Source organism: Mesoplodon bidens (assembly GCF_964165515.1).
Source record: "Mesoplodon bidens genome assembly, chromosome: 11".
Taxonomy (NCBI): domain Eukaryota; kingdom Metazoa; phylum Chordata; class Mammalia; order Artiodactyla; family Ziphiidae; genus Mesoplodon; species Mesoplodon bidens.
In genome coordinates, this window is record NC_138167.1 from 10,729,558 (window position 1) to 10,751,708 (window position 22,151).

Sequence of the window (22,151 nt, forward strand, 5' to 3'; positions counted from 1 at the left end):
ATAGCTACTAGATACTGCCAAATTGTTCTCCACAGTGATTGTACCAAATTACGTTCTCCCCAACTACATGTTAGATCTCTCCTTGCTCCTTAGCCTCGCCAACACTTGGCACAGTCAGACTTTCAAATTTTCAACAGTCTGTTGTATCTGAAATGATTCTTTGTTTTAATTTCCAGTCCCCTCAGCATTATTGGCTATTTGAGATTCTTTAAAACTTATTTTAAAAGTTAAATGTCCCTCATATGCTATACAGTAAACATTTTTGGTGAGCTATAATTGACATACAACATTGTATAATGATTTGATACATTTATATATTGCAATGTGATTATCACCATAGCATCAGCTAACACCTCTACCATGTCACGTAATTGTAATTTCTTTCTGGTGGTGAGAACAATTAAGATCTAATCTCTTAGAAACTCTGAAGTTTATAATACAGTATTGTTGACTATAATCACTATGCTTTGCGTTGGCTCTCCAGGACTTATCTACTAGCTGCAAGTCTGTATCCTTGAACAACATCTCCTCAATTAAACGTTTTTGAATTGATGAAAATAATCCATTTACATCTGTTGTGATTTTAATATATTTGGATTTATTTCTGCAGTCCCTTCTGTTTTCCATTTACCATCCCTTTTTTTGTCCCTCTTTTATGGTTTCCCTGTTTAAATAACATTTTCATTATCCTTCTTTTTACTTCTGCTAATTTAGAAGCTTTATATAAAATGTACAATTGACTCTTGAACAACATGAGTTTGTACAGCAAGGGTCCACTTATACATGGATTTTTTTCAGCAAATACATAGTCTTTGGATATGGAGGGCCGACCGTAAGTCTACATGAGGATTTTTGACTGTGCAGGGTTGGGGGTGAGGACTCAGCGTCTCTAACCCCAGCATTGTTCAAGGGTCAGCTGCACTTCTATTCCATTAGTGATCATCATTAAATATTGTGAAAACATTCATTATTATGCATTTTATTATAAAATATAAATGGCTTTTTTGAGGGGGGAAGTACCACGTGGCACGCAGGATCTTAATTCCCCGACCAGGGATCAACCCGTGTCCCCTGCAATGGAAGCATGGAGTCCTACCCACCGGACTGCCAGGGAATTCTTATATAAAATCAAAATGAATTTTCTATTTCTCTCCTCCTCCAAACATACATATTTTAGCAAGCTTTACCTACTCATTGACATCACCCATTATGTTATTGTTCAAAGATTTAGTTTTACCTTTTCTATTAAAAAAAATTAAAATAATTTTTATTGTTTAACTTTTACAATCAAATTTTATTAACTTCTTTGTTTTTTGTGTTAACTACTGTTCCTTATATCCCAAATGTTCCCTCTTGTTATTTTTGTTAATGTATGTCCTATGATAGTTTAATAGAAGTCTGTGAATGGTAAAATATTTTAACTTATATATCTAAAAATATCCTTATTTTGCTCTTGCTCTTAGATAATTTAAACGGTTTTAAAACTCTAGTTAGTTATTCTTCCTCAGTACTTTAAAAATATCATCCTCATATCTTCTGGGTTTATTGTTGCTAATGAGAGGTATGCTGTCAGTCAAGCTGAGATTCCTTTGTAATCAATGTTTTTCTTTCTGATAGCTTTTAAAATTATTCCCTTTATCCTCAAGTTTCTGTAGTTTCATCCTCTGTGTTGTAGCAATTTAATAGGCTGTGTCTTCCAACTAAGGACTCGTGTCTTTCTCAATTTTGATCAGTTCTCACTATTACCCTGTCAACTATTGCTCATCTGCAATTCCCTCCAGTTTCTTTTTCTGGGACTCCTAACAGACATATGTTGGAGTTTCTCAATCAAACTTCTCTGTTTAATAACAGCTTTCTCATTATTTTTACCCCTTTCTCTTTTTGGGCAGTGTACTGTATAAATCCCTCAGTACTAATGTCTGATTCAGAAATTATTTCTCTGAGGTGGTCTAGTCCAGGGTTTGCCCACTTATTGATATGTTAAAAAATTAATTTCCATAATTTTCATTTATGATATTTCAAGCAGGTTCTTTTAAAATATCTACCTGTCTTATTTCTTCCTTTTTGTTCCATAAATTTTTCAAGTTTTCCTTCATATGTGTGTGTGTGTGTGTGTGTGTGTATACATATATTTTGTTGTTGTTGTTGTGACCTGAAGCTTGAGTGATCCTAGTTCCCCAACCAGGGACTGAACCTGCGCCCTCGGCAGTGAAAGCGCAGAATCCTAACCACTGGACCACCAAGGAATTTCCAAGTTTTCCTTCATTTAAAACTTAGAGTACCTTAAGCATATTTAAAGTCTTTGTTAAACCCATCTACAAAATTAATCTGGAGTGTATTAATGACGTTATTGTTGATTTTGCTTTTTCTTAGCATTCAATTTCTTTGTGCTTTTTTGAACTTGGTATTCAGGCATTTTAAGTTATGTGTTTGTTTACATTCTTAAATTTTTCCCCCCCAACCCCCTTCCTTTCTCCCTCCCTCTTTCTTGCCTCTCATTTTCTTCTGGGTACTTCCATCGGACTCCCTGAGAACCAGGTCTCATAGCGGCTTTGGGGGACTTCTCTCCTATGGAATGCTGCACGAATATGTGTCCTGGAACCAGCCCCACCTCCCGTCAAGCTCACGGTTTCTTATAAATCTCTACACCAGAGTGCACATCAGCAGAAGTTATTCTGTGGCCTCCTATTTTCCAAACAGTCCAAAGCAGCAAGGTTACTTCTGCTTCCCAGCCTTGATTCAGCTCCCTCAGGTCACGGAGGCCTTCACCCACCAGCCGGGGTGGCTGTCTCTGCCTGCTTCATGCCAAGGGCCCAGCAGATCCATACCCCATCACTTTTCTGCTTCATTTCTGGTTCAAGAGATCTTTAATCTTGTTTGGGGGGGGGCAGCTATATTACCATGATGCTCTCTTTCTATACATTTTATCTACTATTTGCTCTATGTTTGGAGCAAAGTCGGTCAAACTGTGTGCCCCTTGCACCCTCCAGACTGGAAGTTTACCTAAAGTCTTAGTTCTGGTTTTTATCTGATGCTTTTTATTGACCTAGAGGTCAGCACTGTGAGCAGGAGGTGACTCAGCCTCCAAAAATGGCAGTTTGGCCCCCAGCACTGTGGAACTTTAGATATCTTTATCTAATAGTTTCCAGAACTGAAACTGATGAGATGAGAATAGAGTTTTATTGCCAGTGAGGCAAAGAACATTAAAATCCTTTGAAATCTTTTATTTTATGGTCCTTGAATTCAACAAACTTCATGAGTGTTTTTCCTTCAAATTATCTGTAAATATTTTTTAAAAATTGAATTATATTTAACTTTTGTTTATATATCTTTTATGCTGCCACGCCTATTCTTCTATCAAGTTGGTCCCTTTTCTATCATCTCTAAAACTGAGGGAGAGAACAGCAATAAAGCTAGACAGGTATGTGGGTGACAGGGAAGGGACCCTCTGCCCTGGCCTCATGTTTCAGGTGAATGGAATGCACAAACTCCAGGTGAGTGGGATGACTTGATTTAGTTGCTTAGGGAAGCAAAAGCTCTTCAGTTTTCCCTCTGAGGTTGCATGGGGAAGTAGCGGTGGCTGCCAGGACTGTCTGGGCTCATGAGCCAAACGCAGCACCCCTGCACCCCTCCATGAGTTTCAGGGAGCAGCCAAAGGCTTTCCTGTCGGGCCTAGGGTGGAATAAGAGGACATTGGGAGTTGATGGACCTCCTGGGGGCAGAGAACATACTTGGGGTGACCACTGCAACCTCGATGACACTGATTTTGCAACTGGAGACCAGGGAGACCATGGAAGCCTCATCAGATGTCAGGTGGGGAAACACCCCAGCTAAAGACTCAATGAGACTGTTCCACTTCAGTAAATGTGCCAGAGAAGGACACAGGACAACCGCTGCTTAAACATCTCCCCTCCCTCCAAGATGCCTCAGTAACACCAATCCATTCTGGACAAAAGTGTTTGGAAGAGGAGTGGCACATTCTGGATTGACTCAGTTTCAATGACATTTTGTTCCTGTTGAAATGACTATGGTAACATTTCCTGCCATGAGGAGGAATGGGCTCTTAAAATTAAAATGATTTAAATGGAAATAAAGTTCTCTGTTTTTGGAAAAAATAATTTGTGGGCTATTGACCTACCAATGCGCACTCAGGTAAAGATACAAAAATTCATACTTTTTACCTAAAGTCTCCATCACTGCACCCTGCCCAGCTCCACCCAGAGTTCCAGATCCTCTCAATTTTTCAGTCTATTTCAATATAGGGCTGTGTTTCTCAACCGGAGTGATTTTTCCCTCCAAGGGGCATCTGGCAATGTCTGGAGACATACTTTGCTGTCACAATAGGGGGATGGAAGGTGCAACTGGCATCTAGTGGGTAGAGGCCAGGGATGCTGCTAAACGTCCTACAATGCACAACAAAGGATAATTCAATCCCAAATGTCAAAAGTGCTGAGGTTGAGAAACCCTGAAACAGAGGAACATTCATCCTGACTTGGGGGTGGTTGCTGTGGAGGTCCATATAACGGTAAAGACACATGTAGATAAAGGAGGGTAACTAGGCCAGAATTATAAAAATTTTTTCTTTCTTTTTTTTTTTGGGGGGGGGAGTGATATTCAGAGCTGGGGAAGAGAAACCCGCACCTTGAGATCAGAAGTGGAGGCCTCACCTGATCCTGCCCCACCCAGGGGCCCTGAGGAACATAATCCACTCACAGTCCCCTGAGAAGGTTGAGGCCCTTCTCTGATCTTTGAGCCTGGGGCCCTATACTTTTGCGTGCTGGAGCAACACAGGACAGCAGATAAGAGCAGAGGCTTTGAATTCTGAACTCAAAGCTTGATCCACTCCTTGTAGGCTCTACGACCATAAGCAGGATTCCCAACTTCACCATGCTTCCGAATTCTCATCAAACAGAGCCAAGACCAGTCTCCATGTCAAGGATGTGTTAGATTTTGTTTCAGCTCCCGTGGTGTGTAAAGTCAATAAGTTTCCTCCTAGGTTGGCCAAGACTTTGCCCATCTTTCCATCTCTCAAAGTGTCACACACTTTGTGACAATCACAAAGACATATGGACACCTACTTTTCCCTGAGTCTTTTTGCATTCTGTTAATACCATATCATTTAGTGCTTGTCAGGTGACCTCTCCTACTCTTTCCTAGTTGTTTCAACTTCCTACTTCCTGGGTCTGACACCATATCAGCCTCCTTTAGTACTTCCCATTGTGATTAATCCATTTGTGTGTGTATGTGTGTGCATGTGCACCGACTCCGTAGCTGGACAGCTGGTTTCCAATTCTGGCTGCTGCTTACTAGCTTTGTGACTTTCAGCTACTTACTTTAATTCTCTGTGCCCAAGTTTTCTCATAAGTAATATGGGGATAGTAATAATATATACCTCACAGCGTGGCTGTGGATTAAATAATTTAACATATATAAAATGCTTTGAACAATGCCTGGCATATTTTAAATTATATATATATGTGTGTGTGTGTATAAATATATAAATACAAGTGCTAGTCATCATCATCATCATCATCATCATATTTTGTGGTTCAGGTTAAGTCCCAAATAATTACCAGTTGATGGGTCATTGATCATTTGGAGGGTGTGACTGTGTCTTACGTATCTTTGCTTTGGCTACAGCCTTGACCTGGAGCCATATTCAGTTTCTAATATCAGAAGGAGCAAGTTGGGGGGTATGGAGGAGATTCTTGAAGTATCTCTCGATGGTAAGACAAATGCCCAAAAAGGTTCTGCCTTTGACTAGTCTCTCTACTTGTGCCATAATCTTGCTAGAACCTCTTTTCATCATAGTTTTAGCAACTGTTGTGTCAACACGTTACCTTAAAACGAGTGGAGAGAGTACTCAGGAACTCACTCCCCACTGTCTCTCTATCCCCAGAGCCCGGCACAAGGTAGTATAACGAGGGTGTGTCGCATTGAATTGTGGCACCCAAACTGGCTAGGTAATTCCAGAGGAGGTCATTCCTGCATGTGCCTCAGCAACACAAGAGATCAGCCACTTAAAAACTAGAGCAAACCAGGTCCTCACACCCCCATCACCATTCTTTCCAGAAAGGTTTCCTGACTTATTTTATTAAAAATCAATGACTATTTATTAGCTTTTACATCATTAGTGAGCCATCAGAGACTCTTAATTTGCAACTGTTAGGGAGCCACCCAGTAGAGTTAAAAAAAAATGAAGACAGAAATTCCATTTGGCCAAGGCTGCTAGACAATGCATTACATGGAAATACGTAGCTGACACTTCCAATTCATCTCTCATAAAACTGGAACAACAACAGGATTCAATTAAACTTCATAAGCGTGTAGTTAAGTAACCACTGGGGGGGAGAAGTGCTGTGCCAGGCGTCTGGGGTATATAAAGATGAATAAGATGGGGACCCTGTCCTCAAGGCACTAACAGGTGGTGGAGGGGAGAGATGGGGCTCCGATCCCGTGGAAATGGAATCAGAAAGAGCTTCATCAAGAAGAGAGCATCATATAACTGATTCAGTTTGTTGTACAGCAGAAACTAACACAACATCGTAATTCAATTATACTCCAATAAAGATGTATTTAAAAAGGGTCATTTCTAACAGCTATATGATGTAGCATCATATTGACACACATACGAAATATTGTAATTTCAAAAAAAAGCATAAAACAAAAAGAAGAGAGCATCTGAGATGGGTCTTGGAGGTTGAGCAGGATTTTGATAGGTGGAGACGGAAGAGGCAGCATCTGGCTCTCAGGAATCACAGTTCTAAGAGATGCTAGGGGCTTCCCTGGTGGCGCAGTGGTTGGGAGTCCGCCTGCCGATGCGGGGGACGCGGGTTCGTGCCCCGGTCCGGGAGGATCCTACGTGCCGCGGAGCGGCTGGGCCCGTGAGCCATGGCCGCTGGGCCTGAGCGTCCGGAGCCTGTGCTCCGCGGCGGGAGAGGCCACAACGGTGAGAGGCCCGCTTACCGAAAAAAAAAAAAAAAAGATGCTAGGAAGGGGCTGTGCGAGAGGCTGAAGGGGCACCACCCCAAGCCTCAGGGGCCCCTCCGGAATGCACGTCTGCGTGGCGCATCACGCAGTGAGGGGCTCCTCAGGGGCCGGGGGTGGGGCAGTGGAAGAAGAGGGAGAAGAGAGTGTGAAGAAGAGCAAGACAGCGAGAGAAGCTCCTGAAAATTGTGAACGCCTACCTCAGGCTGTGGCCCTGGTGGATCTGCCGCCGCCGCACACGGTGAGATTACCCTGCAGGAGCCGCGCAGGAACATGGCCAGGAGCTTCCGGATACAGGACAGAGGGCGGGCCCGGGGCAGTGTCGTAAAAGTGTTGTAAAAGCTCAAAGAAGCAACAAATTGCTGCGCACTTCGAAGGCAGTGATGGAGGATTTGAACGTATGTCTTTGTGTTTTGATTTGGTCTCTCGAGTGTTTCATAGGTTGGAAAAAGCAAATTATATTTTCTGAGACCGTCAAACCACCGTCCTTATCTGCCTATCTCAGTCGTTCATCCCACGATGTTCGTCCTTACACACATCTCCCCCCGAGGTGCGGGAGAATATAAGGCACACCACTCCATTTTAAATGTGGTGATGTGGAAAAACGAGGCAGCGCTGTCCTTCCCACTGCTCTTGGCAGCTGCCTGAGCAGCTCTGCAAGATGAGAGGAAAACAAGGCAGTTCTTTCTTTTGGCCTCTGGCACACACTCACCTTCTCTGCCCTGGCTCCAAGGCTGTGTCTTGGTAGGTGGAATTGTCCTTTGCAAAACAGTCCCCAGCAGTATATGTTTTAAACTGATAAAATGATGCCTGTGTATGAAGATGCTATTGCTTCTCATACAACTGTCCCTGTGTAGCTGAAAACAAAAAACTAGCCTATGACTTGTACTTTTTCTCCGCCATTGGTTTGTGGCTACAGTCACAGCTTCCAGACGGTTGACATTTTAAGCTCTTCTGCTTTGCTTCAGAGAATGCTGGATACCTTTGCTCAGAGGGAGCCCCACGGCCTCTCTGCTCAGTTGGGACAGTGCACGGGATGCCTACTGCTGCAGTCCTTCCTGGGTGGCGCCTCGGGTCTGAGAGTCTCAGTCACGTGAATTCTTCCAGCCTCCCCTCGGCCCTATCTCCCTGCCAGAGCTCTTGTCTCTGTGAGCCCTGATTCTTTACTCCGTTTGGCGTTTCTCCTTCCTCCAAATTAAACTCTTGGGCAACAGAATGTGTAGTAAGCCTTCACCTCCTAAACCATATCAGAAGAGGAAGGCAGGAAACTGGTAACCACCTCTGTCTCTTCCCTCTTCCCAAACCCATTGCCAGGGGTTTGCTTTAAGCTTGCCGGGTCACATCCCACTATTCTGAGCTTTGAGTGAAGCACAGAACAGAGCCTTTGAATGCATGCTGATTCAGAAATTCCCCTACTTATTGGACTTTTCAGCAATGCAGTCAGAATGACAGCCTCTGAGAAGGAGCTTCTGGGAAATACCCTTCTCAAGATGGTTTTGGCTGTATTTCTTTCTTTCTTTTTTACATAGTAGCATTTATTTATTTATTTAGCCGCACAGCTTGTGGTCATGGATAAAGGAACTCAAGGATAGGTCAGTACTTTATATTATGAATAAGGCAGAAATGATAAAGCTACTTCCCAAAGTGAGATGTTAAAACTTAGGTTTTCCTGAGACATAAGAATAACAGAAGGGTCACTTTTTTTTTTGCGGTACGCGGGCCTCTCACTGCTGGGGCCCCTCCCGCTGCGGAGCACAGGCTCCGGACGCGCAGGCCCAGCGGCCACGGCCCACGGGCCCAGCCGCTCTGCGGCATGCGGGATCCTCCCGGACCGGGGCACGAACCTGCGTCCCCTGAATCGGCAGGCGGACCGCCAACCACTGCGCCACCAGGGAAGCCCCAGAAGGGTCACTTTTGTCAGAAGTCTCCTCGGTCAAACTCCCTGAGCTCTCTAGTAGTGATGCCAAAGTCCAAGGAAGACAAGCTTAGGCTCCCAAAATTCAATCTATGTTAGCATCTCTAACATAGATTAGAGATGCTCCACTCAAGTTACATAGCTTCCCTTAATAACTCATATGTATCTTATGCATGACTTCATTGAATATACTTATGTTCACACAACTTCAATCTGAATTATTTCTCCAAACTTGCAACTCAATTTAAAGAATGCAATCAGAAACCAGTGGATCCCGAAATAAAGATTTGTAGGGGAAAAGAAAAAGTTCAGATTTTTACATGTTGAATACAGTTTTAAACATGTTTTTAAAATCGTATTTAGTTTATAAAGTTTTCTACATCTCCAAATTGAGAGTCCCCTATTAAGGGGACTTGTATGGTAAGGTAACAAAAATTTGGTATAAAAACAAAACCAGGAATTTTTAGTTTAAATTTTAAAAAAGAGCAGCCACAGTCCAGTAGTCATTCAACATTTGATGTAATTGCCAGTACTCAGAAACAGATTAATATCAGCACTGCATTTACTATGACTAAGATGGTCACAGTAAGTGCAAAATAAGGTTTGGTTAAACTGCACTCAACAATCTAGGTCACAGAGCATAAAAGAAGAAAGCCACGTCCTCAAGACATTTTATATCAAAGGAAGAATGAGGCTTGCTGAAATGAGTTGCAACTTTCCTTTCCTCAAAGATCTGTTCTCTAAAAAGGATGAGTCATGATTGCATTATTATAAGTACATTTTTTGTTATTTCCATAAGACAAGGGAAGAGCACGAGAATTAAATAACAATAGAGCTGGAAAGGACATTCATGTTAGACATTAAAATTTCAGTTTAAAATCTTCCCCTACTTGAAAGTATTGTTCTAAGATGGTTGAAAATAAATGCTCTTACATTTTATTTTTATTTTGAATTAATCTTCTCTGTTTGTGGTCCTCAAAGAGCTACTCCACCTCCATTTGCTTTCAACCCGACAATAAATGACTAGAAAGATGAAATGGCTTAGCAGTCTTTTAAAAGAGTTTCATGAGAGGGAAAGATTTTAAAATGTGTCACAATTGGGGGCTTTGCTCCTTCTAGGCAGGTATGACTACTACAGGTTCAAATGTAATTCTGATAATCTTTCTATCATATGAGAAAGACCATGGCAAAGTTTCAATTCTAGTGTACAATGCCAGGAAGAAAAAACCACTGTTGGGCAAAGAAAGGGACAGAGGTTGCCTGGCAGTTCTCCACCACGACTGGGTACTTACGGGGCAGTGAGGTAACCCTCCAAAAAGCCGGCTGCAAACATGACGATCTCATTGCTCAGGGATTGAGAACCGTACCCCGCTCTGATCTCCAGGATGCCCCAGCCTGTGGTTTTCACAGAGTTATTGTAAAAGCCGTAGGCATCCCCATTCCTGTCTAGGACATTTTTGACTTGTATTCTCTTCTCAGTAGGCATCCAGTATGCAGTTGCATAGTATACCCCTGGAAAAAAAGAAAAAGGAATAATGATAGGATGTCATTGAACTGAATTGCTGATACATTTTTTTTTTCTATGTAACCAACAATTCCAGCACATTTGCTTTTAAAGAGTTCTGTTCTATTACAACAGAATTGGGAAATCTGCCACACTATAGTTTGTCCTTGTTACAAGTGGGAAAAAACCAGAGCCTTGACCAAGGGGGATGAGCCTAGAGCACAAAGAACCAGGTCAAAGGTAGGGGTGTAGTTGGAGCATCAAAGAGGTGGGTCTAAGTGCTTCATCCTTAGAGATGGGATTCTGGGCAAGGCAGGAGCTGGAGCTCTCATCCACCTTGTCATTCAACCAAGAATAGGGTTCATATCCCTGATCTGCAACCCTTTCCATCCCCCTCAATAGTTGGGCCAAAACATCCATATTCTCTCACTTTCTATCCTATCTCTCCAGCTTAATTCTTTTTTTTTCCTTATCAAAAATATCTTATTTACAGAAAAATTCAATTATACTGTACATCCTATACTGGAAATACATTGAATAATTGCTAGAATAAATATAGGCAATTAATTCAATGTTTTATGAGAATGAGAGAATTTGACATTTGAATGTTATCAAAGCTTAACTTAGAACATAAATAGTCAAAAAGGCAATCTCAAATTTTAGTCTCAGTTAATGGCATGGTCTGTTTGTTTCTCACAAGCTCTCCAGTCAGTAAGAGTCTAAGTTGTAGAACGTTATGTAACTTTTTGTACTCTGAAGGTAGAATGTGCAGTTTTTTCTTAAGCAGGATGGATGGAATATAGGTGTCTGCATAAAAAGGAAGCAGAAAGGCAAGAAACACATGGTTGAATACTTCTCCACATTTATGCTTCATCACAATCCTTTTTATGTAACTCTTCATGTGTTCAATTGTGTTTTAAAACACAGGTCTACACAGCACCAGCTACAAGGCAAGATGGGTCATGTCAAAAGTCAAACTGGATAACTGAGACCCCAGAGTAGCTAAATTAACAAGGTTGAGGGTACCTGGTCCATCAATTTTTTATGTGCCAATTCTTGATATAACTATTAAGCCTTGATATCATGTCTACTATATAAACACATTTATGTAGGCCAGGAACAGAAGAGATGAAGCAATTATCTGTGTAATTCAGAAAAAATCTTCCCTAGAAAGTTAAAGAGGACATGTGGAGCTTGATTCTGCCAATTTTGAATCTGTATGCCTTAGCCTTATTATAATTTATCCCACTCACCCGTATAAACCTCATACTAACATGTAAAGTGAACTGACAAGCTGGAAAAAAAAAAAGGTAGGTAAAGTATGTTCAATATATAGATAGGATCCAGTGAATACAGGTCACAGAACAAAATGATGAACTGCTTTGTATTTGTCCAAATTGTACAGATAATTTTTCCCACTTTCCTTTTTACTTAGCCTGGGAAAACACTGTGAGAATCTCCAAAGACTATCTTTAATACCCAGATTTTGTCCACTGCTGGATGCCTAGTGTTTTCTTTTAAGAAGTAGCATTCCCTTTTATTTCAATCTTATGAAAAAATTGTACTTTTCTACCCCTTTGGCCTTGATTTTCAGTGACTTCTTTTTTGTACACCTAAGTATGAATTTCTCCTCCCAAAGTGTGACAGGTATATTGGCCTTTTCTAAAGAAATGAAAAAAAGTTAAAATGTTGAAAGTTTAAATACTTTTTCACAGAAACAAACTATTCAATTTTAAAGGGAGAGAGAGAGAGAAACATTTTATTCTTTCTATCATGAACAACATCAGTCAACCAAGCTTCACATTTTGGGTAGAAATTTTTTAAGTATGAATTTTTTCAGAACCTATTTTATTTTAAAAAAAAGGAAGAACAGGTGTATTTTGGCAGAGAAGTAAAATATAAAATATACAAAATTTGTTTTAAAATTGGCATACAAAAATTTAAAACAGTACAATTATATAAAAATACAGCACAGACAATGGCCTGTAAAATTTCCTTCGGCCTTTCATTTGGTAGAGTTAAACAGAAAACCCTTTCTTAAAAAAAAATTAGCGGGCTTCCCTGGTGGTGCAGTGGTTGAGAGTCCACTTGTCAATACAGGGGACATGGGTTCGTGCCCCGGTCCGGGAAGATCCCACATGCCGCGAAGCGGCTGGGCCCGTGAGCCATGGCCGCTGAGCCTGCACGTCCGGAGCCTGTGCTCCGCAACGGGAGAGGCCACAACAGTGAGAGGCCCGTGTACCGCAAAAAAAAAAAAAAAAAAAATTAGCTATCAACACAGTCCATAAGTTAAGTTGTATATATTGAAAGAACTTTTCCTTGAGTTTCCAAAATCCTCTTCTTTCATGGTTACCCACATAAAGCATGACTAGTGAGGTATATAGGGCAAAACACTGTTAGGTGGATGTACAATAAGGAAAAAGTGCATAAACAAAGAATTCTTGGGCTTCCCTGGTGGCACAGTGGTTGAGAGTCTGCCTGCCGATGCAGGGGACACGGGTTCGAGCCCCGGTCCGGGAAGATCCCACATGCCGTGGAGCGGCTGGGCCCATGAGCCATGGCCACTGGGCCTGCGCGTCCGGAGCCTGGGCTCCGCAACGGGAGAGGCCACAACAGTGAGAGGCCCGCCTACCACAAAAAAAGAAAAACAAAAACAAAAAGACCACAAAGAATTCTTCCCATTTTCATAGAAGTATCAGATTAAATGTGAGTTCTTCTTCTTCATGTATCATTTTACTTTGGCAGAATTAAAATAAACCCATACAAATGTATTTGTTCAAGTCCCAGCAGCAGTGATGTGTCTCCTTTGGTGGCGTTATCTGATGCCACAACTGTACAGTCCCTAGAGGAACTAAGGTTTTGTGTGTGTCTGCATCTTAACTACAAACATCAAATGTAAGATCATACATCAAGCACCATGTCATACTGTTGTCCCTTCGTCCGCCTGCCACAGTTTTTGATGAGAACCACAGACAGTGTCAAAAACATGACCCAATAGCATGCATAGAGCAATGTTCCCACAGTTAAAACTGTCTGTTTGGATTCTGAGAATGGCTTTTTAGATTCCTTATAAATGGTGAAAATCACACCACCCAGGAGGATTGTATACCAAACTTATACTGGAATGAGTCCTATGAAATTAACAATCCTTCCAGATGGGCCCCACCCAGCTTTGCTTATCCTTGCAACTGCAAACATCTTGGTGGGAAGTAAACTTGACGTGTATAACATTGAGTAGAGAGACATGAAGACCATGATGATATTTCCTCTAAGGCAGGTGGCAGAAGATGATTTTATGAGACCCACTAACTGGCCAGTTAACAAGAAAAGGAGGATGTTCCAAATTTTACTCCTGTAGAAGAGCCGGATTACTGTGGCAATGAGAAAGAAAGGGAAGAACCCAGTGATGACTGCTTCATAGGTCATCCGCTAGTGATGTTTATGAAACCACATTGCATTGTACAGCCACTCTCGGACGCAGGACTTGCTCCAACAGGTCTGCTGGTTTAACCATCTGAGATCTCCCTTAGGTGTTTCAGTAAGGCATTTGGATCAAGCTGTGTATTTTGTTGCATAGCCCAGGCTCAGCACTCGGTTTGTTAGATGCCTGTCATCTCCAAAACTACAATGGCTGCCCATAAATTTTTTTAAAAAATATTTATTTGTTTATTATTTATTTTTGGCTCACGCCGTGTCTTTAGTTGCGGCATGTGGGATCCTTAGTTGCAGATACATGTGGGATCTAGTTCCCCAACCAGCGACAGAACCCGGGCCCTGTGCACTGGGAGCACAGAGTCCTACCCACTGGACCACCGGGAAGTCCCCTGCCCATAAATTTTTGATTGTACCAGTCTTCCACAAATTCATGCAGTAAGGAGTTTCTGTGCATTCCCAGAGGTCCACTGATGCAGTGGACACATCCAAAATAAGACTGACAGGCCCTTTCTATGTTAAAAGCCATCCAGTATCTCACACTGCTGAGGAAGGAGATCCAGGAATCATACCTGTTTAAAATCTGGACATCTCCCCCGACACCTCCAACCATGGGATCTTCTTCTAAAACTTTTACTATCTCCACTGATGAGGCAGGGTCAAGCACGGTGTCTGAATCACAAACCTATACATAATCCACACTTCGTCCCAGTGCTCTGAAAGCCGTGTACATGACTTCTCTTTTTCCACCCCATTTTTGCATGATGCAAATACTCTTGTTGGATAAGACCAACTGGGTGACATGTTGTGAGCTTTCTGTATGTGACTCATCTGTCTCACCAGGACCCTTCATGTGGAAGTTGTTCTTCCAGATATAAGTGGCTGATTTGTCCCTGCCCATGACTGCACTGAAGATGTCCATCATGTAAAGGTCATCTTCTGAATTTCCATCTATGACCATGACAACTTTAATTCCAGGGTAGGTTGTTGGCCTTTTCACAGATTGCAAACATTTCCATAAGTAGTCTGGATCTTCTTGATATACAGCAATGCAAAGAGCAACAGTTTTGTTCAACTTAATGGGGGCTTCTAGAGATTTTTTCATTTTTCGGTGCTCCAAAAAGGCAAACAGGCTTTGGATGAGGAGGTGTGATGCTAAAAAGGCACCATATAGTCCAAAAGAGAAATAGTAATTATCTGTTTGGATAAATTGGTAGCCAAAAATATAAGTAGTTGTGATTCCAAGGAGGAGAGAAACTCCAAAAAGTGTGGTTCCAATTATTCTCAGGATACATAGAAACCTCTTACAATACATCTTGTTCAACTCTTGGTCAAAAAGTTGTGTTCAGCCTGTCTGTGTTGCCCCAGAGTGTCAGTGGCGGGCAGTTTCCAAAGCTGAGGTAATAGGAGATCAGATGAATTTGAGACAACTGGCCACAAAAAAAACTTTTTTAAGGATGGGGGAGTCTTAAATATTTAGGTCTCCTCCACTTTAAAAAAATCACTAGTATTTTTTAATATTTCCACTGCACTTCAACTACTAACTCTTAAAAGAAAATGTTATCTGTGCTTTGAAAATAAATTAACTTTATTTTATGCTCTAGTTCCCCTCCCCTAATATCGGAAAGTCTCTTCTCTCTTTTTTTTTTTTTTTTGTGGTACACGGGCCTCTCACTGTTGTGGCCTCTCCCGTTGCAGAGCACAGGCTCCAGATGCGCAGACCCAGTGGCCATGGCTCACGGGCCCAGCCGCTCCGCGGCATGTGGGATCTTCCCGGACCGGGGCACGAAACCGTGTCCCTGCATCGGCAGGCAGACTCTCAACCACTGCACCACCAGGGAAGCCCTCTTCTCTTTTTTGTATTAAAAAAAACAAACAAAAAAAGGCCTGGTGAAAACTTAGCAGAACCCAGGAAGCATAGAATTGGGAGAAAGTCTTTGGCTGGGGCTGGTTCAAGTCCCTGGTTCCATGGGCTGCTGGAAGCCAGGACTGGGTAATTCTTCCCAGATGGCTTGACTTCTCCTTCTTCATGGTTGTTGCCTTTCTGCCTCCTCCAGCTTAAGGGGGGTCTCTTGCTTACTTTTTCACAAATGACATTAGATTCTTATTTTGCAGAAAAGATAGAAACTATCATCCGTGAATTCCTCAAATTCTTGATAATTTTGTGAACTGATCCTCACAACTCCTGTGTCCATCTCTCCCTTCTTGGTCTCCTCAATCCCTCTACCCGTGCTCTGGATCCCACCACTTTCCTTAGGTGGATCTCTCACTTTCATTAGGAACTTTGTTCCATCCTCTATCTTCTTGCTCCTGTACCCTAAAACTCTCTCTCTGCAGTGGCTCATTCCCCTTTAGGATATTAACGTGCTCCATTATCTTGCAGCTCAAAGCAAATCAACCACAGCAGCCCTCTCTGCATCACAAATGGAATCCTTTAATCCTAATGTCACGTGAATTTCTGAAAGCATTTGACCTTGGTGCCCACTTATTCTTAAAGCTCTTTCCTCCCATGGCCTCTGGAACAATCTCTCCTGAATCACCTCCTCCTTTGCTTGCCTTTTCCTATTTCTCCCATGGGTTCCTCTTTATCTTTACACCCAACAGCACAACGGATAACACCTTCCAGATGATTCCATCAGCACTAGAAATTAAAAATATCCAAAACAAAATTCATATTCTCTCCCAATCCATCCTCCATCCTCTGCTTTCTAGCTCTGTGATCTTTCAGCCTGAAACCCAAGTCCATCCAGGTTTCCTCTCTCCTGCATAACTCATGTTTAATCAAAACCTCCTAAATATCTCTACCACTAGTAAGTGCCTCTTTAGCTCTACATTTCTATGCTAGTTTTGGTAACACAACTAGTCTGAACTATGAAGAGGCTTTTTTTCCAGGTCTCTCTGACCTTTAATCCATTCTTCATACTTTGCCAGAGTGACCTTTCTAAAATGCAAAACTGATTTGTTTACTTAATTACCCCAAATCTTCAATGGCTTCTACTTCCTAGAATTAAAATTCTTTGACTTACCCTTTTGACATTCATGACCTGGTTTCTGCCTACCTATCTAGTTTCATCCACCACTCCATGCACTTTGTGATCTTGAAAGCATTGCACACACAGCTCTCCAACCTGTCATGAGCTGGTCCAGCACCTCTGACTTTGCATATGCTGTTTCCTATGTCTGACATTTTCTCCCTTGTTAAATGCCCAGCAATCTCAAAATTGCTATTTAAGACTCAGGAAGCAACACCCCCTTTGTAGGGACTGGCTTGCTCTACAAGCTCCATGTACCTTGAAAGCAGGTCTTCTTCCAGTTTTATCACATTGTAATGTAATTTATATGTCTGCCGCTGCTTCTAGCCTATGAACTCGAGGCCAGAGATTGTTTCCTCGGCACTTGATATGGTGTCTGACCCACAACAGGTGCTCAATAAACATCTATGAAAGGAAGGAAGACTTACGAAGAGACAGAAAAGAAAAAAGAAGAAATGAAGAAAAGAAATGGTATGTAGTGCATTTATTTCTCTGCCTAAGAAACCACTGTACAGCTGCTCAGGTTAAAGACAAACTTATTAAGGTCATCAAAGAGGTGGGAGGAGGCCAGAATGACTCAGATTCTAGGCTGTGACTCAGTGGATGGTTGTTGTATCATCACTGAGAGAGGGAGCAGATGGGAAACAGGTCTGGGAGGGAATATGAGTTTAGTTTTGGACATACGAAGTTTTTAGTGGTTAAGATACTATAAAGCTCAGATTAAATATTTATATATGGTTATCTATTTTCAACATTCAAAACTGACTCAGTATTTTATATTTTTTGATGCAAAGATTGTCTATGAAAGTGAGCACTAAAATTAGAAACTTAATACTAGAGCATCGTGGCACCTTGGCCTAAGAGGGTGATACACTGGGACTTGGTCAAGCTATGCTATTCAGCTAATGCTGATTATGACCCTTAAAGAATGATCTTGAGCGGGAAAGTCAATTTATTCTGAACTGAGTCATGACCATATTGGTGGGCTTTCTTTAAAAACGGTAACATGGAAGTAATGGCATTGATAAACATAGGCAGGCACAGAATACTTGTCAACAGGCTTCTGGTGATGAATGAGTCTAATTGTTACTAAGTCAATTGACCACAGTTGGACAATTGTGGGCATCATTCATAGATATGTCCTTTCTTCTCCTCCCAAATATAATAAGTATGTTTTCCAAACTGATTTTGGGACACAAATGCCACAGCCTCAGCCCCTCCCCAGATTTTCTCATGCATTCTCTCCCACCCTCACCTCCAGTGAGCTTTGTAGGAAATGAAAAAGGGTGGCTGTTTCACTGTTACTGGTACTACCTACTTTTCTGACCACAAATAATAAACTTCTGTAAATCTGTGCTTTTTTGACACTCATGTGCCCCCATGCATGGAAAAAAAAAACTTTTACCCAGTCCTCAAGAGAATTCAATGAGAAAAATTTACTGCTAACACACTGACCAATTTAGGAAATGCTTTGAGAATTAAGCCAAAATCTGAGTTTCTCCTGCTACCCCTAATTGATGTCCTCCATTCCTCAATGCTTTCTCCATGTATCAACTCTTCCTGGTTGCCGTCCCATGCTTTTTTCTGATTTTCTTAAATCCTCGAATAATTTAAGCCTTATGCTTTTCTATTTAAAAAAAAAATCTCCATGTTGTGAGGCGAATGGTGTGGAAAGGGTAATAGCAAAAAGGTAGAAAAATATCACATAATTCTAATCTCAATCTAGCTCGATACACGCTCTGTGAAGGCAGGGGCCACTTCTGCTTATGACCCTCTGTCCTGGGAGTGCTGTAGCTGGCACAGTAATGTTTCTTTGATGAATCTAGTTTAATTGTGTGTGTTCTTGACCCAAAAGTGAAATTTATCTGAACATTCACAGAAGTTAATCTAAAATAACTCAAGTCATGTGTCTTCCAGCTTGGGTAAGGAGCCTAGAGGACGTTCAGATGCCCAAGGGGCAAGGGCCACGTGTTGACATTTTCTCTAGAGTCATGAAAATGAGATTTAAACTTTTTTTTTTTTTGGCTGCGTTGGGCCTTCATTGCTGTGCGCGCGCTTTCTCTAGTTGTGGCGAGCGGGAGCTACTCTTCGCTGCGGTGCAAAAGCTTCTTATTGTGGTGGCTTCTCTTGTTGCGGAGCACGGGCTCCAGAGTGCAGGCTCAGTAGTTGTGGTGCACGGGCTTAGCTGCTCCGTGGCATGTGGGATCTTCCCGGACCAGGGATCAAACCTGTGTCCCCTGCATTGGCAGGAGGATTCTTAACCACTGTGCCATCAGGGAAGTCCCAGATTTAAACATTTTTAACATCAACATCCTTAGAATCAATGCACTTGATAAATATTTGTTGAATGAATGGGAATATTACTTTCTAAAAACAGAGTATTTTTCTTCTGTAAATAAAGATGAAAGAGGTCCCATCATTTTCCTATTTCTCTCTAAAAACCAAAACACCCAAATTGAATTTCTTTTATTTACCTGTTTACTCTAATATTTTCTATGAGTTTTCAGTTGAAAAATAATCCCTAACCCTGTCTTAGAATTTGTAAAATAATCGTAAGTGGCCTAAATCACTCTTTCCCATATTTGGAACCTAAGTTTGCTAGCAACTCATTTATGAAAGAGGAAGTCGTTTTCAACCCTGAGCAATACAATTTTTGCCTGATATAGTCAGTCAGTTAGAGAAGAAAAGAAACATGAGAAAGCAGAGGCAGAATATGTCAGAGAAAAATATAAAAACAATAAAATTGCAACTTAATCTAACCAGATTGGTTTTAGCTAGTAGTTGACTGACTGTGATTCTTGAATTGCGTTTCTCTTTTATGCTCAATGAGCATGGTCATTCAGGATCCCTCTGTGTACCTTGGCTTTGCACCTTTCCTTCTTCGAAAGGGCTTTCAGTAAATTGATACCTGGGTTTGAGATTTGCTTTGTCTCTTCATCAGAGTCATTAAGAATATAACTGATTCATGAATAATCAACCTCTAGGCAGCAAAACTGTAAGTAGGTATTTTAGCTCTCACTCCCTCCAGAAATCAGAGCCTGGGATTGTTGATGAAAGGAGAATTCTTTGGGGAAGTGCTCCCAGAGAACAGGAGTAGGGGGCCAGGAGAGTGAAACAGGGAGGGAGGGAAAGCAGGAGGGTGCATTTTGAGATGGTCCAAGGAGGTGTGCAGAATAAGCCTCTGAAGATCCCATCCCAGGGATGGAAGAGGGAGCATTTATCCAACTGCTCCCATCCTACATAGGTCAAAGGGAGTGTTAAATGAGGTGTTAAATCCTTCACTCTCAGGTTTGCACATGCTCCAGTGCTAAACAGTTATGATTTTGGAGAAGCTCTGAGGTAGAAGGCAGGGGGCTCCTGCAGTCTGGCTGAGGTGAGGTGCCTCAGCTTATATACGAGAAACTAGAATAAAAGGCAGGTGAGAAGATGTGAGGTGGGATGAATAATGTGCCTGATACACAAGGCAGCTTGAAAGGGATTAGTTTTAAAAAAAAAAAAAAGAGCTTCAAGGAAACAAAATACTAATACATAAAAATGCTGGAGATTTGCTTGGCTCTGGAATGATCTCTTTCCTTCATCTCCTAAAAATGTACCTATTCTTCATTGCTGGCTTAACTCAGAGTTCTTGCCAAAAGTCTTATCAACAGAAAGTCAACTTTGCCCCATTCTGATTCGGCACTCAGCTCACCGCTCATCTAGATCACTCTTTAGTTATATGTATTTGGTCCAATAAATTTCATTACAAACTTCTTAAGAATGAGGGGTAGCATCTTAAATCTCATTGTATTGGCTCCTTTGGGCTTAACACAATGCTTTATTATATGGCCACCTAAATCCCCAACTTTCACACTGGCTGGAGGGTCACCACTGGAGACAGATTCACATTACATCTACAGTATATTAATTCTTAATTTCTAATTGCAGATTAGAATTTTGATATCTTAGGTCTGGTCTGAGTAACTCGACACTACCTTATGTTGGAATTGTAGCTGTGTGTGCAAGACTGAAGGACAAATTTCAGAGCAAGACTGTCTCTCTCAATCAAGAGACTTTCACAATTTTCCCCAAGAAGATGATAACATATCTGTTGTCTATACAGACAGAGAGTTTCAAATTTTAGACTCAAGTTTCCTCATAATTTCACTACCTCTATTAGTTTCATTTTTTAACCACATTAAGTAAATTCCTGTTTCACAGTAGTACAAAAAAACCTACATAATAACATTATTAATACATTTTCTAGCCACATCTTAAAGCCAAATTATCAAAAGATTGCAAAATATAAGTTGTAGGAGCAACTGGAATCTTCTCTATTAAAAAAAAAAAGGTGGTGGGCTTCCCTGGGGGCGCAGTGGTTGAGAGTCCACCTGCCGATGCAGGGGACACAGGTTCGTGCCCCGGTCCAGGAAGATCTCACATGCAGCGGAGCGGCTGGGCCCGTGAGCCACGGCCGCTGAGCCTGCGCATCCGGAGCCTGTGCTCCGCAACGGGAGAGGCCACAACAGTGAGAGGCCCGCGTACCGCAAAAAAAAAAAAAATGGATTAAAGACCTAAATGTGAGACCAAACACTATAAAACTCCTCGAGGAAAACATAGGCAGAACACTCTGTGACATAAATTGCAGCAATAGCTTTTTCGATCCATGTCCCAGAGTAATGGGAATAAAAACAAGAATAAACAAATGAGACCTAATTAAACTCAAAAGCTTTTGCACAGCAAAGAAAACCATAAACACTGTGAAAATACAACCTACAGAATGGGAGAAAATATTTGCAAATGACGTGACTGACAAGGGATTAGTCTCCAAAATATACAAACAGCTCATGTGGCTTAATATCATCAAAACAAACAACCCAATCAAAAAATGGGCAGAAGACCTAAATAGACATTTCTCCAAAGAAGACATACAGATGGCCAAGAGGCACATGAAAAGATGTTCAACATTGCAAATTTTTAGAGAAATGCAAATCAAAATCACCTCACACCAGTCAAAATGCCTATTATCAAAAAGTCCACAAACAATAAATGCTGGAGAGGGTGTGGAGAGAAGGGAACCCTCCTGCACTGTTGGTGGGAATGTAAATTGGTACAGCCGCTATGGAGGTTTCTTAAAAAACTAAAAATAAAGCTACCATATGACCCTGCAATCCCACTCCTGGGCATATATCCAGAGAAAAACATGGTTCAAAAGTATACACGCACTCCAATGTTCATTGCAGCACTGTTTACAATAGCCAAGATATGGAAGCAACCTAAATGTCCATCAACAGAGGAATGGATA

General features: G+C 41.5%; 1 protein-coding gene and 1 pseudogene across 2 annotated transcripts in view; both read right to left on the reverse strand.

Moving 5' to 3' along the window:
• The window catches only part of PLBD1 (phospholipase B domain containing 1), a 55,326-nt gene that overhangs the window by 28,398 nt on the left and 4,777 nt on the right, over nucleotides 1-22,151 (reverse strand). The window contains exon 2 of the mRNA XM_081248527.1: nucleotides 10,195-10,414. Coding sequence (XP_081104653.1) covers nucleotides 10,195-10,414 — 220 coding nt within the window. The remainder of the gene's footprint in view (nucleotides 1-10,194; nucleotides 10,415-22,151) is intronic.
• Nucleotides 13,308-15,153, reverse strand: LOC308624967 (hyaluronan synthase 2-like; annotated as a pseudogene). Its single transcript has 2 exons — nucleotides 14,198-15,153; nucleotides 13,308-14,037 (listed from the first exon to the last, which is right to left on the reverse strand). The product of its transcript is annotated as a hyaluronan synthase 2-like (transcript).